This window comes from Polyodon spathula, chromosome 11 (genome assembly GCF_017654505.1).
Source record: "Polyodon spathula isolate WHYD16114869_AA chromosome 11, ASM1765450v1, whole genome shotgun sequence".
In the NCBI taxonomy this organism is placed as follows: Eukaryota; Metazoa; Chordata; class Actinopteri; order Acipenseriformes; family Polyodontidae; genus Polyodon; species Polyodon spathula.
The window spans coordinates 8,808,612-8,824,035 of NC_054544.1; the positions used below are offsets into that span (position 1 = coordinate 8,808,612).

General features: G+C 34.4%; 1 protein-coding gene across 1 annotated transcript in view; it reads left to right on the top strand.

The window, feature by feature from the left end:
- The first annotated feature begins 381 nt into the window (after positions 1–381).
- The window catches only part of si:ch211-246m6.5 (von Willebrand factor D and EGF domain-containing protein), a 64,491-nt gene continuing 49,448 nt past the window's right edge, over positions 382–15,424 (top strand). The window contains exons 1-4 of the mRNA XM_041262816.1: positions 382–751; positions 12,228–12,412; positions 13,775–14,003; positions 15,224–15,289. Of these exons, the coding sequence (XP_041118750.1) occupies positions 649–751; positions 12,228–12,412; positions 13,775–14,003; positions 15,224–15,289 (583 nt within the window). The 5' untranslated portion in view covers positions 382–648. The remainder of the gene's footprint in view (positions 752–12,227; positions 12,413–13,774; positions 14,004–15,223; positions 15,290–15,424) is intronic.

Genomic DNA, 15,424 nt, shown 5'->3' on the forward strand with positions numbered 1-15,424 from the left:
TATTACTTTGACAGGCGCTTTTATCCAACCACTAACAAGGTTATATTTACAGTACAATTGTAAGGAATATTATCATACCGTACGTGCATCATTTGGGTTTCATTCACCATATTCTAAATAAATAAATAAATATTAAATTGATAGCATTACTTTTTTTTTTTTCTTTTTCTTTTTTGTGCAACTTCAGCACAAGTGTAAAGATTTTTTAATTCCGTGATGCTGGGATGTTGTCAATGGGAATATGCAAATTTTTTTATTTTATTTTTTTTTTCTTATTCAGACCCCTCCAGTTGCCTCCAGTTCTCCCTTCCTGGGCCCACCTACTTCTGAAGTTAATTAGAGTCTAGGGAGTTGGGTTTTCATTTGCTGTACCTCCAACTTTGCAAGGAGCAAGGACTGTGAGTCTTCGCCGTGCCTCTGCCGGACAGGCTCAGACAGAGGTTTAACTGTATGAGAATTGAAATACCAACGTGCAGGGAACACTACAGGATAATGCACATAAGTAAAACACTGGGTTGAATAGTACTTACTACGGACTTTTGACTTAATAAAAACTTTCAGATGGGACCGATTGTTTTTTAGAAATCAATGCAGATGATCTGTGGATAAAAAAAGAAAGAAAGAAAGAAAGAAAACACGCTGGTTATCATGGATCACTTACTGTCTTACCTCCCACGTGTTTTATGTTTTGGCCATTCTTGCGTTTTATGGATTTCTTTATTGCAACTTTGCACATCGCTGGCCCGGTTAGGTAAGATAGCGGTTTATTAATTACTCTGATTTATTTATTTATTTTTTGTTACGTATTTTAAAACATTTAGAAATCAGAAGGTGATCAGCAACACATTTTAAACAGTTGTTTCTGACAATGAATAGTTAACTTAAAGTCTACAATCTAGACAATATTTTTTGAAAACAGTTAAAGAAGCGCCAGGGTTTGATTTAAATAGTTTGATACTTATTTATAAAGTCATGCCCAATATCGTGTCAACTCTGGTAAACATGCAATTTTATTGGAAGCATATGTGTGACTAATACCCAGTGATTCTGATAGAAAGTGTACAGTACTGCAGTTCATTGTCATTGCCATGTCCCACAATAGAAACCAATACAATATATCTACCATTGTATTTTTTTGGGGGGGGGGGGGGGGGGGGCAAGGAGGAAATCACTAGTCATTCATTGTCAAGAGCATTATGTTTTGTTTGAGTTTTGCCCTCTTCAGCTTACACACAGAAGGCCTGTACAATAGGACTTTACTTTGGTTTATTATTTGCAACTGAGAATGTAAACGTTTTGAAGTTCACATTTCCAGTTTTACTTACAGGTGCAGAAGTACTGACATCTCTGAGCACATTCCCAAGACAGCTGTTTTAGAATTGACTAAGCCACAAAAGTGATTATACAGTAGTTGCTGTATTGCTGTCTGTGTTTGTTTTCATTTACCACAAAATAATAGCCTAGCTAGCCCCATAGGAACAGTGAGGGTGTATCTATAATTTACTTTTTAAAAATATATTTTTATGTGTATCAATTAAAAACAAAACAAAAAATAAATAAAAAAACAGGTGCACATACAAATGAGCAACATTGTTACCATATACCAACTACACTATGCACCTCCTAGCGTGCAGGTCCAGTTGGACCAGTTTTGTGCATGCTATTCACCATTGTAAAAGCTGCTTGTCTGATTTCCAAGTTCTTTTGATCGATGGGAAATGTACTTTTAGCCACATGTAGTCAAGCATATACAAAAGGGTATTTTTTTGTTAACTTTTTCAATAAAAACACATGTTTTTTTATGAATAGCAAATGGCAAAAGATGCAGTTACACCCCAGGAAGTTCAAAGTTCCACAGAACAGCTGGAAAAGACCTACATGCAATAGTTTCATATTCAGGTGCAATAACTTTAATTGCAATTCAAATGTACATAAGAAAACATAAAATAATCAATCAAATAGTTAAGGATCTTCTAGTTATGGTACAGAAACTATTTCAGACAATTCATTTATTAAATACACTCCTTGTGGGTAACAGTTAAAACTGGAGGCTGTAAGAATGTATTTCCACTTCAATACTGAGTGATACCTGATACATTTCATTGGTTCATTTTTATTTACACTAATCTGTATGTAGTATTGTGTATTGGATTAGTGAGAGTGCAAAAGTAATTTTATAGTACAGTACATTTGGAAAATAGCTCTTTGGTCTGTATCCTTAGAGATGCCTTATTGCTGTGTCATCTTCTGATGTAAAAATGTGCTGTACTTTACAACCCTTTTCAACAGTACAGCTCTCATGAAGGAAACAAAAAAAACGTATTATAATGGTCTTTCTCTTTTCACTCTTAAATGGGAAGCAACCAAATAGATATCCTTTAAAAAATTTGTGTCCCACAATATTTTTATTTGTATGCTAAAATATGATTTGCTGTTTCCAAATCTTTAATTTAGCTTTCTGTCCACTCACCCTCATCAGAAGGCAAACTTTTTTCCATTAAAGTTTGTTTGCATCGCTCAGAGGTTTTAGGTACACAAGTTATCTTTCTCAGAAAATGGTTTGCTAAATACCAAGCAGTTACACTCTTGCAATTATTGAGCGGTAGAAAACTACAATATATTTATGCAAGAAGAAAAAAAATGTGTATAGCTAAAAATCTGAAATGTACCTTTAGGGCAGCTGAGTTCAGGGCTGAAAATCAAAGGCTGTATAGTGTAGCTTTGTACAGATTCTGTTTGTGATTTCCCTAGACTAAGTTTAAGCCTTGCATAGCTTGCCTCCAAGGACATTCAAAAGAATCAGCAAAACTAACACGCAGCTGTAGGAAACATGAAGGGTCATTCTGATTAGTGATGTTATGCTTATGTAAGTCTGCAGTGTTTCCTTGATTGAAACATCAAGCACAGTTACATAAACACACCGATGAAGGAGTAACACTGACCAGAACATGGGCTTGGTTTTTATCTCTGTACAGTTAAACAAACTAGAAAACTAAAATACATTTGGCTCAAAGTTTCATAATCAGGTTTTATTTTATATTTTTCCTGCAAGCCGTAGTGAAATAACAAACACAACTGAAAACTTAAAACATATTATTCAGTTAGGCTAGTTTGGAATACTCTGGCCTATCAAAAAGTGTTGGTTGGTGGTTCTGTGGTAGCTGTTGCAAAACAGAAGCAAAGAAAGAAAGAATTAAGAACTCACTTATATTCAAAAAGACTGTATTATATGACATACATACAATTTAAATCAATAAGAATATAAACAATACAAGAACATGATCAGATGAGAGGAGGGCGTTCGGCCCATCAACTGTAAGCTTGTCTGGTTCCTATTGGAGTGGCCTTTTTGTCCTTTTCCCAATACGACTAGGGCAGTCGAGACAACAGTTTATGACTTTGAAAAAAACTGAAATTAAAAATTTAAATTACCAGGGCACAGGCCAATGTTTGGATTGTGCTGCTAAAGCTGAAATGATGATAATCTGTCTTTCAATGGATATACAGTAACACAGGCCTTGACTTTGTAAATGCTTGCTTGAGGTGATATTATTTTTAATCCAACTGTTTGATGAAGCCCATTCAGAAATCCAAGAGGTTTGGAATGCAAATTCTACATAACTGGCACTAGCTCTGGATGACTACCTTTACTTTTTGCTTTTTGCAGCATGCACAAAGAAAACAGTTTCTTGTACACCGTAGCCTCCACCTTGATCCATCATTTAGATGTTTGCTTAATCCTCACACCTGTGAAACAGGTGTATTTGTAAATGTGGCTTAATTGACTGATTAACACTTCCACCCCTGACCTCTTAGTTACCTTGTTTACTAAACCTGTAGTTGCTCAATTACATTAAACTAAACTTTAAAACACATTTATGTTAATTATTAAAGTACATGCTAATTCTAACCCTCTTACAGAAAGCTATGCGTTGCTTGTGGTGCCATATGCAAAGCTTACAAACCTAGTGCATTGGACCATCTTGCTCTGGTGGGTGATTCTCATTCGTGGACTGTTGGTACTTTTGGGTGTGCAAACCATTGTTTATAGTTGATGCTTTAGCTATTTTTTTCTGGATCATGGGTATGTCCATTGTGTAACTGCAAAATATATTAGATGTTTTAATGCATAAAAAAAATAATACAATAAGCATGATAGGAATATAATTAAATACAACTGACATATTCCATGTAATAACAAAATTCTACCCTATGTCAGTGTCTATCTTGTGAAGCTAATTTATCATGGGTGAAATGGGCATTATAATCTGTCTTTTGTCAAGGTTATGACATGTGGTGTCATGCTGCAATATGATATTGACCTGATAATAAACCTTCTCACACAAGCCACTTGAAGTGGGTCATTATTATTGAATAACACAAACAGTATTATTGCCATGGGTACTTGTTTTCTGCTTGACATTGCATTGTATGCCATTTATCATTTTTTTATAATATTTTTTTTTTACCATAATTGGAAAAACTGAATGAAGGTGATTGTTAGAGTTAGTCATTTAAAGATCTATTTTCTATGGATGTTACATATTTTGGTTACCTTAGTTACTGTAAAGCAAACCGTTAACCTATCCCTTGCAACACTGCCCCTGTGGCTATAAGTGGGAAATATGCTATATCATCATATATGTACCTTTCACTGATAATATCAGAATGAACAAGTAGTAAACCACTAGTTGAACAAGCCATAACAAAAACATGATTTACTATATGCATATTTTTAAATGTCCAAGTTTTTAAAATACAATAGTTCAGAGTTTATGTTATACAATGTTACTTTCTTCAATTTTTTTTTTCATTAGGTGTCAGACATTCTGCTGTCAGATTCCTGTTTAATTATAACCTCATAGTCTTTTTTTTTTTATTTTATTGCAGCTTGGTGCATTTTTTTTTAAAGTTGGCCATTTTATTTTCAGTACAGTTTCATTTATATCTTTGTAGCAATAAAGCCCTAACATGCACTATTAGATTGTTGTAATATTGTAAGCTCAAGTTTATCCCTTTTGTCTTAATAATAATTACCATATTCAAATACATGGACTGATGCTTCCGCTTTGAGTTTGGCTGATATGCCAAATGGACGTTGGTTTATTCAAACTGTACCCTATTGTTTTATCGCAGGGTGACAGGATTTGGAATCCCAATGAAGATGAGTGGCAGAGATATTCCACTTGTCATACCCAGTTTTTGTTATTTGTATGTCCCCGTAAGTGAAGCGGATATAGTTACACATTCCCTAACATTTCTGAGGCAAACAGGTATCAAACATTGTGAATCTATTATTAATGCTGATAAGTTTATGTACGCTGACTACGGAATGTTTTAAATTCGAAGACAAACTCAAACCACAGACTTACTGGTCATAATACACTAGCCAAACCAAATAAGCACTCATGTCCGGATGGGATAACAAAATAGCGGTCAAACCACTGTCCTAAACCTAGGTTCACTTCATACTCACCGGCAGAGATATAATATATATAAAAGCTAATATATTCCAGAGTATCAAACCAATACCTTTCCCCTCCCACCAAAACAATTGCTCACCTTCAGGAGGAACGTCACCCAACGTGAGGATGAAAAGTCAGTGTAGTTTTTATCTATTTATTTCTTAACTATCAAAGTTGGACAATAAACTATTAAATGTAATATTTACTATGCCATATGTGCAATTTGAATGGCTTGTGTTCTAAGCTATATCTATATCATTTATTGGCAATAAGAAGGGAAGCAGCATTTGTGCCCAAGCAAAGACTTTTGGATACAATGCATATGCTTCACTCTTAAATAAATCTTGCTAATGAAGTGTACTAACTTTGTCACGTGCACTTAAAATATTTTACCATGGCTAATCATGTTAACAATTCTCTACCTTGCATGATTATGATTGACCCTACTTGTTCTTTCACAGTGCTTTTGCACAGTAAACACATTATAATGTGAGTATTCCAGATCACATAATGTAAGGATGAAAGCAAAGCAGTCACAATCCATTCACATAATAGTAAAACAGACGGCTATCTCATGTCTTTATTGTTCACTTCATTGGTCTGTCAGAATTGCATTATATAGAATTCCTTGCATGCCATTGAAATAGACATTCATTGCAGGTTCTGTGTTTGTCTGACAAGAGCTGGCACCAAGCCTTATCCTTGTAGCAATCAGCTGTTTGATACTACATGTGCTGACAGCAATGCCCAAAATGAGTCTACTCTTCCCTTCTCCATCTGCTATCCCGTCTCACCTGCAATGTGATTTAAAGGTTTTTCATAGCGTAAAGTATTTATTTCTGAGACACTTTTTTTGTGCTGTTTACAAATCATCCAAGGCATTTTTTTTCACCATATTATTATTATTATTATTATTATTATTATTATTATTAGTAGTAGTAGTAGTAGTAGTAGTAGTAGTAGTAGTAGTGTTGTTATTATTATTATTATTATTATTATTATTATTATTATTATTATTATTATTATTAACATGTATATTTGTTTGTTTATTATAAAGACACATTTTGTTTGTCACTTGATTGGCTTTTTTATGGCTGGAGCATTGAAGGAATTTATTTACTTGGTAAATAAGCTAAACCCATGTTTCCTCAATATGTTTATACAGTATCAAAAAAATTGAAGACCTTTTTACAGTCTTGGTCATGAAAGCCAATGTGAGAGTGTATGAAAATATAAAAGATATTACAGATTATGATGTGCAGTATATTAGTTACGATTAGTTAGCGGAAATATGTTAAATACCTTCTTGAACATACAAAAGGTTAAGAGAACAGCTCCCTGCAGAATAGTTGAGTGATTTATGATTCTAATTACTCTATTTTTAAACTGGTTAACTAGAAGAAACCCTTGACTTGGGAAAAGTGTTTATTTTACAGCTACTTAGAACTCAATCTAATTTGGTGTGACAGGAGAGTAAAAAATAAAAGTTTCACAAAACAGAGGTAGAATACCAGTCTTAATGTAAACCATGGTGAAGATGAATTTAAAATCATGTTTTCCATGTTTAAAGGTGTTTGTAAGATAAAAAAAAAAAAAAAAAACATTGTATAAGTCGATTTTGTAGGCAGTTGGCAGGGCCATCACAGCTATACTGCTTCACTGTTAATGCAACAGCTGTCAATCTCTATGAATTTCCTTATGGACTGGAGACGAAACAAAGATAAACTTAATAAAAATGCGCTGATAGAAGAGGAACGTTTTTATGGCCCGATGTAAAAAACATTTTACAGTACTTTGAATGACTTTAATACAGACTGTAACTTGTTCTACATGTCAGTACAGTGCAGTGGAACATTTGTAAAGTATGTGTATGGTTATGGTTCTGATCAACAAAACAAAATGAACGTATTTCTACAGCTGAAAATGGAATGCAATTGTACTGCACCATATGCAACACTAAAATGTTCTGTTTATTGGTTATTAGATGGTGCACTGTTTAGTTTATTGTTTATTTGCTTTTTTAATTGATGAAAGCAGCACTGTTTAATACGTTTATTTTAAATTTGAATTAATACAACAAATTTGTAAAAACCAGTGCAGCTGGAACTGTTGTCTAAGTATGGTTTTGGAAAGACATGTTCAGTAAAGCAAAGAAGATATGTTCTAGAACTTGTTTGGGAACTTGATAAGCTAAAATAACATAGGTTAATAGAGATGTGGTGTGGGATGTATAACTTGATTTTACGCTCTGTTAATTTAAAGTATTTTAAACACAAAAAGTGGTTTCCTAAAATTGAAGTCTCAAAAAGGGGGGAGCGACTTTTACGCCAGTGAGATCTATAAAACGATGTTTACAGTACATACCAATTCAAAATACTGCCTGCAATCTGCCTGGTTATCTTGCAAACTCCCAGATACTCTCCCCCACTTCTTGATCTATAACAAACCAAATGTACTGAAGCCAAAAGGGACAAAACCAAGGCAAAGCTGTGGACTGAATGATTACTGTCTTGAGAAATCATGCCATGTTTCTGGGCTGCCATTTAAAAGAATTGTAAACAAAACTAAAAGACTCAAGTAGCATTAAAATAAGGCTGAAGCACTTTGGAATTGACAAGTCCAAACATTTATCAATGGAAAAACTAAAATATTCCAAAATCTGTGGGGAGCTATGTAGAGGACAAAGTTCAGTGTCAATGTTTTACAGCAAACAGTTTCAGACTGGGTGTTTTTATACACCTTACACTGCAATTTATTTATAAGTACAAACATTGCCCAAAAATAACTGGGAAGGAATTCTACATTTCCGGAGGGTTATTAAACTGCAGGTTTGACAGGAAATAAATAAATGCACAACTTCTGACTGGGTCAAGGTGCTGGCTTAATTGGTTTGATTAAACTGTTTAAAAAATAGGAGGAACAAAGAGCTGGACAGAAAGTACTCCTGTTTTGTGGTCTACACTATTTGGGTCAAGTGCATTGTTTACAATGGACATGAAAGTTTAATAAAGACAGCCTTTTACACAGAGGAATGTCCCGTGTCCCTGCTGAAGAGATTGGCTATTTACTGCAACATTTTTGGACAAATTATGGAAGGTCTGGTACAGCTATTTACAATCCATGTCATGTTTTAACAGACCCCTCTTGAAGACTTGCATGGCCTTCCTGTCTCAGCATGTCTGTGCCACCAGCTGTAACACATTCCAGCCTACCACTGCTGACTGTATAGCTCCATTTTGAATCATCCAAATTTTGTAATAACTCTCTGTCAAATTTAATCGTGGCATGATGCATCAATGATTATATATAATTGAAGTTAAAGCTTATTTTGTTCTCATTTTAATTTTCTGGTAGTAGTAAGTGCTTTCTAATATTCCTATAAGTGTGTAGAAATAGGAATTTGTTAACCTACTGATAACCCCCTAGACATTAAGAGAAATGATTACAAAGCTTTACCAGAACAGCTGTTAATTTTATATTACCAGAAACCTGGCCTTTGCCCTAACCTTAGCATTAGCACTAAGAACATTGTAAGTACTAATTTAATTAATGACTGTGATTGTTACTCCCCAGTTTGTGTTAGTTATTGTCCATTAAATGTAAACCACAGTGATTGATGGCTCAGCATTCTGGTGACATTAAAAACAATGTTATATACTATTCTTTTGGTCTGACTTGTTGCATAGTATGCAGTATTCCTAGGAAGCTTTGTGGTCCAGTGGTTAAAGAAACAGGCTTATAACCAGGAGGTCCATTGTTCAAATCCCAGCTCAGCTATTGACTCATTGTGTGACCCTGAGCAAGTCACTTAACCTCCTTGTGCTCTGTCTTTCATGTGAAACATTGTAAGTGATTGTGCAGCTGATGCATTTCATACACCCTAGTCTCATATCTTGTGAAATGCTTTGTGATGGTGGTCTGCTATGAAAGGTACTATATAAAAATAACACAGTGATTGTCGAAATATTCATGTTGTTCTTTCTTTTTTTTGCTTGTAAGATATTAGTTAATAGTAATGATTATTAGTGTATTAAAGACGCTCACTTCTGAAGTACTTTTTGTCACCTAACAGTATAAAAAACTAAATGCCCTAAAGCCCTATTACAGAGTTTACTTAATAGAACAAAGAGGTTTGGGTAACTTTTACTGAAATCTACATAACAGGTTTAAACTGCACACAACTTACCAGAGAGACACATTTATATCCAAGATTTTGTACGTAAAATGCACATACACACATACACACCAGAAGGCAAAAAAATAAAATAAAATAAATACTCAGAACAATACATTAAATATTCGTACCTTTTCTATGGTTAAAATCGGTCTAATCCTTTAACACATTTCTTTACAAGGTCACTTCAAAATGAAGCGCAAACTGTACATTATGGTGTACAATTGAACATGCCAGTAGGCCATGACCAGTAATAAAGATTTTTCATTGTCTGTTTGGACATGCTTTATAAAATGCCACAGTAGTTGAAGTGCAACATAATATAAATTCACGGCCCTGCTTAGTATATAGACATAGAAAGGGAAAAGCTGTTCCGTCAGACAAAGTGACCAAGGAGTAAAAGCATATACTTAGAAATCTGGGATCTATCTTTTTGTCACTTTTTGCAGCAGTGAATCCTCTAGTGTTGCAGTCATACATTGTTGCCTTATGTGACTCTTGCTGGAAAAAGCTCAAAGTAAAAAAACCTCACATGTCAGTGTTGGCTTCAGGGTTAGCTGAAAACAAACTGCATCAAATTGTTTTAAAGCATTTTACTGTGAACCATCGAGAATTTTCTTGAAAATAACATGTCATCCTTGTATAATCTTTTACATATAAATATGTCTCTGCTCCACTCCCCTAAGTCCTGTTGCAATGTTTTAGTTCTTCAAAATGAACTGTTAATTGGAAATCCTGTCTACTTTGTGGACAATAAAGATCCCTGTTATTTTCCAGAGCAGTCTTTAAACGCTGTTTGATTACATGTTGGCAAATCATTCAAGCTGCAAAACAAAGTACTGCATTTCTCCCAATTTGTAAGTGCAGTTTAAGATTCTCATTTGCGATCAAAATGTTGCAGCAAATTAGTAAGTAAGGGGGCACTGCCTAGTCCTTCACAAACATCACTAGAGATTACTAGTCATATCAGTGATTACAAATCCTGTTATAGTACATCAGGTTTATGTAATTAGTCTTAGAAAATTGAACATTTGTCAAATATTCAAGAACGCTGCCTGTGAAGGGCACCCAATAATGCACCCACATCTGCACTAGTAAAATGGATAGGAGCCACAAAAGAGAAAGGGATAAAAGCAGTTACAGTGCAGAATAGCATTTTTTAAATATAGCTTTATTAATGCCTTTTGAAAACTCAAACTAATACAACATCTTAAAACAGTGTGAAGTTGTAATGACTTTGCTTTGCACAGTCAGCAGTGTAACCCATGAGGATGACAAGCTGCAGTCTACACAACACCTACAAAATCACTTTCAGTCACTGTGGCTGTGGGAAGCGTGTAGGGCACGAGAAAGAGCTGTATTGAACGATAGTGTGTACTTTGATTGATAGACAAGATGTTAAACTGGAGATTTAATAGTAGTGACCTTTACACTAAGCTGAATACAATGAAGTTTGATATGCATACTGAAAGTATTTACTGCTCATTTATTTAAATTTTTTATGGTCATTTTGGATCTAGAATGCAGCCTTCATCTATGCAAAGGATCTTATTGTAATTCATGAAGCGAAGTGGAATACTGTTGCCTATGTCAGGGTAGCAGAATGTCCAAAATCTTCGGGGCACAGACTGCAAACCTTCCGGACACTAGGGTTGGGGGTAGAAAACCTGCCTGAGCATTATTGTGAGTTGTAAAGAGGATATCGTAGACACAGACTGTTTTAAAATTAACTTTTATTTCTATATTTGTTTATTAGAATAATGTAAAATATACCTCTCATTTTGAGTGTTTCTTTTGTTTGTTTTTGTTTAATTAAATATTTTTACTAATATATAATCTTAGTTGGGTAGTAATGTAATTTACCCCAAAAATGATGTGTATAATACACACACACACACACACACACACACACACACACACACACACACACACACACACACACACACACACACTCGGTTCGTGTAACTCAAATGTGCTGTGAAATGACACCTGAGAATAGATTCTGGACAGGAGTCTAATTAATTGCCATTACATATCAACTAGCTGATCGTGGGAATTATACATTTAAAATACTGTATTTATAATTGAGAATCCTTTCACATACTGTGCTGAAATGTGTTTTTCTTTTTTTGCTTTTCTCTGAGACAGAGACAAAACAATTCTTGACTGGATCCTGTTATCTGTTGCATGTAATAGTATATTCTCCTCAGTTCCTTTGTAAATTCAAATAGGTGTTGCGATTTTCATTATAAATTCTGTAGGGTTGGGACCACCAATACAATGCACTGAAAACTGAGCCAGTGGGGGTAATGGAAAGCAGGTCAGGTTAAAAACTTGTACTGTAGTAGTACAAACTGATGCAATTTTTCTTAAACGTTTTTGGAAGTACCGTCATTGTTGAAATGTAGTGTTTAGGCATGAAAGGTGCTTTGCAATGCCAATTGTATTTGCTGTTGTTACCTTTCAGTTTTAATCAAGAGTTATACAAGTCTGATCAGGTTAGATTCAGTGAATCTCTGTTAACTTATTACCTGATTTATTATTATTATTATTATTTATTATTATTATTATTATTATTATTATTGCAGCTCCAGAGTGTTACCCAGGTGGATATCAAATCCTACAGAATCCTTACCGCAGCATTGACTTTGATTCAGTTGATCTTCAACACACAGCGATCCAGGACTTGATCTGCGATCACTCACTGTCATCTGGATGGTACCGGTTCATGATCAATAACAAACCAGCAGAGATGCCAACTGAATGCATAGAAGTAAGCAGAGTTAATGCAGTCGTACATTCACTTATGTAATATTGTATTATGTGTATTGTACATAGTTCTGTATTATTGTCTCTACATTGATCACTATTTACCAGGCTTGTAAAGTAACATACTTTTCAAACATTGGGTCTGCATCTGAAAAGACTCCTTCCAAAAGGTGTATTTCTGAAGAGTGGTGGTTTTAGCAATAACCACTAGGGGTATGAAACTGCAGTTTCATTCTGCAAGTGTACTTCTAGAGAGAAACTTTCAATTTACTAATTTTTTTGTGGTTGATAAGGGACATTAATTAGGATGTTTGATAAATAATATAGAAACAACAATGGAGAATTAGACAAACATACATTTGAGGATACTGAACTGGTAAGGAATGTAATAATATTCTTATTTCCCACCATCACAAACAAAGAATATTTCCATTGCAAAACACAAGACACAAACCAGCTTAGCAGTAGCCAGTATATCTGAAATGTGCCTGCTTTGGGTGTGTTTGTCCCTAGTTTAAAGTAATGTTAATTAGCAATTCTCTTTTTACAATAAAGGATGCAGATTGCATGTTTGCATACAGAACTGCACCTTTTGATTTCAACAGAGACAATAGTAATTGTTTATTGTTATTTTCTACTTCAAGATATCACTACATTGAGACAAACAATAGCAGAAATACAATATAAATTCATTTATACATACAATTGCATCTACGTGGTTTACAAGGACTTGAAATATGTTTCAATGATTTAAAAACTATGAAAAATAATATCAGATGGCATTTTAAAACACATGTACTAAAACCCTCTTAGTGTATATTGCAATTCAAATTATTTTTATTGTTATTGAATACTGCTATTCAATTGAACTTCACAAGAAGTATTCTCAGGTCACATTGTGTGTGTGTGTGTGTGTGTGTGTGTGTGTGTGCGTGTGCATGTGTGAGTTTTTACTTGGGTGAGAAATACTATATATATATATATATATATATATATATATATATATATATATATATATATATATATATATATATATATACACACACACAAACACTTTATGTTAAGACTCGTGTGATAAGTTACAGGAGTAGCTGTATTTTAAAGGAGAAGGAAGCTCTTCGTGCCTCTGCATTGGCCTGATTTATACAGGTCGTTGACCTTAGAAGGAACTGTGGCAGCCAGTGATTTGCTATACAAATGAAGTGTTTACTCACTTTAATGTCTTAAAGTATGATATCAAAAATAAATATAATGTAAGTCCAGATAAGTAACAACTGATTTTAAGTTCTTAGTAGTTTATCTGTGCTTTAACTCTTTTGAAACTGAACAGCAAGCAGAGAAATCATTCATTTGTACTGCTTCTCAGATGAACAAGTGCGGAACCCAAGCTCCTGTGTGGCTTTCTTTGAAAGAGGGCTCCCTGCCTCGCCTCGGGGACGTGAAGCAGCTATCAGCCTGCGCCACATGGCAGTTCTTCCTAGGAAGCACCAAAGACTGTTGTCTGTTTAGAATTCCAGTCTCTGTGAGAAACTGTGGAGAGTTCTTTGTTTATTTTTTACAACCAACTCAGGGATGCATGGGCTACTGTGCAGAAGGTAAGCATAATGAAGAACTGTACATTCCAATGACACACCCTTGTATTCTTACGTGATCCAATCACCTATAATTGTATATTGTTTTGCCTCCCATTTGATTTTATTTTGATTGTTTTATATATTAACAAAAATGGTTTATCTCATTGTCCCTACACAGAACAGTTTGACCCAAATAGCGTTTCTGTCAGCTTTTTATGATGTGGTGTTTCATGAATTAAAGCGAACCGAATCCAGTGTATCCTTAATTAATTTATGTTTATCATCAGCTAACAAAACACATTCCGTACTACTCCAGAGTGAGACAGATTTAACGTTCAACAATACATTAGATGCTTAAAAAACATGCTGCATTTTCTCCAGCTTAATAATCAGTGTAATTATTTTTCGAATATCAATGCCGCATACTTATTAACTGATAGAATATTCATGAAAGTTTTCTTTCCACTGAATGAGCTGATTTGAAATTAGTTACCCAAAGCTGAGATTACCTAGAGTCATGCTGGTGCTCTATCCTAGCTGTTGATTTGAGTGCATGAAGTGTAGATGGCAGTTTAGAAATGTCACTGCTGCCAATCATTCCTCTGCAGTTCATTCATGCTACACTCCCCTGTTGTGAAAATATCAAACAGCACAGGAGAAATATACAGGTTATGTACTGGCAGATGTTATAGTATTATATTAGTAAACTATGACAAAGATGTTCCTAGCAGTGGAGTATTAACAACTATTAAGGGGGAGTAGTAATAAGAAATATATATTTATATATTACTTGTAAAATATAGAGGAAAGTATACATTTAAATGTGCCACCCCCATATGATTCAAACCTATGAGACAAGACACATGCCAAAGCTATACACTGCATTTTCATGTGTATAGGCATATATAAAACCAGTATTTGCTTTAATTAGCAACTCAATAATTGCAAAAGAAATACCTGAAATAACAAGAGAAAACTAATATTGCAAAATCATATTGTTTAGAAATTTGTTTTGAGGTGTGTTCTATTAACCTGTTTTGGTTGCCATTAATTTAGTTGGTATTAATGCACATCCCTCATATAGACAAAGTATATTATAGTGTATGCCCATGGCTCCATAACTCATAAACGACTGCAGGTTTAGAATTATATTTGGATTTCTTTACTGGTCCTTTTCAGATGGTCCTTGTAAATATTAGTGTTTACAAAGCAGTGTTTGTTTTAATTCCCTTTATTTTTAGCTGTTACAGAGGTTAAACCTAAAATCTGCCCTCCCAGAGAAGTTGAAGTTAATGGTGTTTGCCAAGGTAAACTGATGTTTCTTCCTATCAAATCTTGCATTTAAGATGAATTTGGTTCTGTGTGTGTTTGTGTTTGTTATTGACTGGTGCTGTCTATTGATTAATCTTCCTTAAAGTTGTACAGGTGTGCATACATTTAAC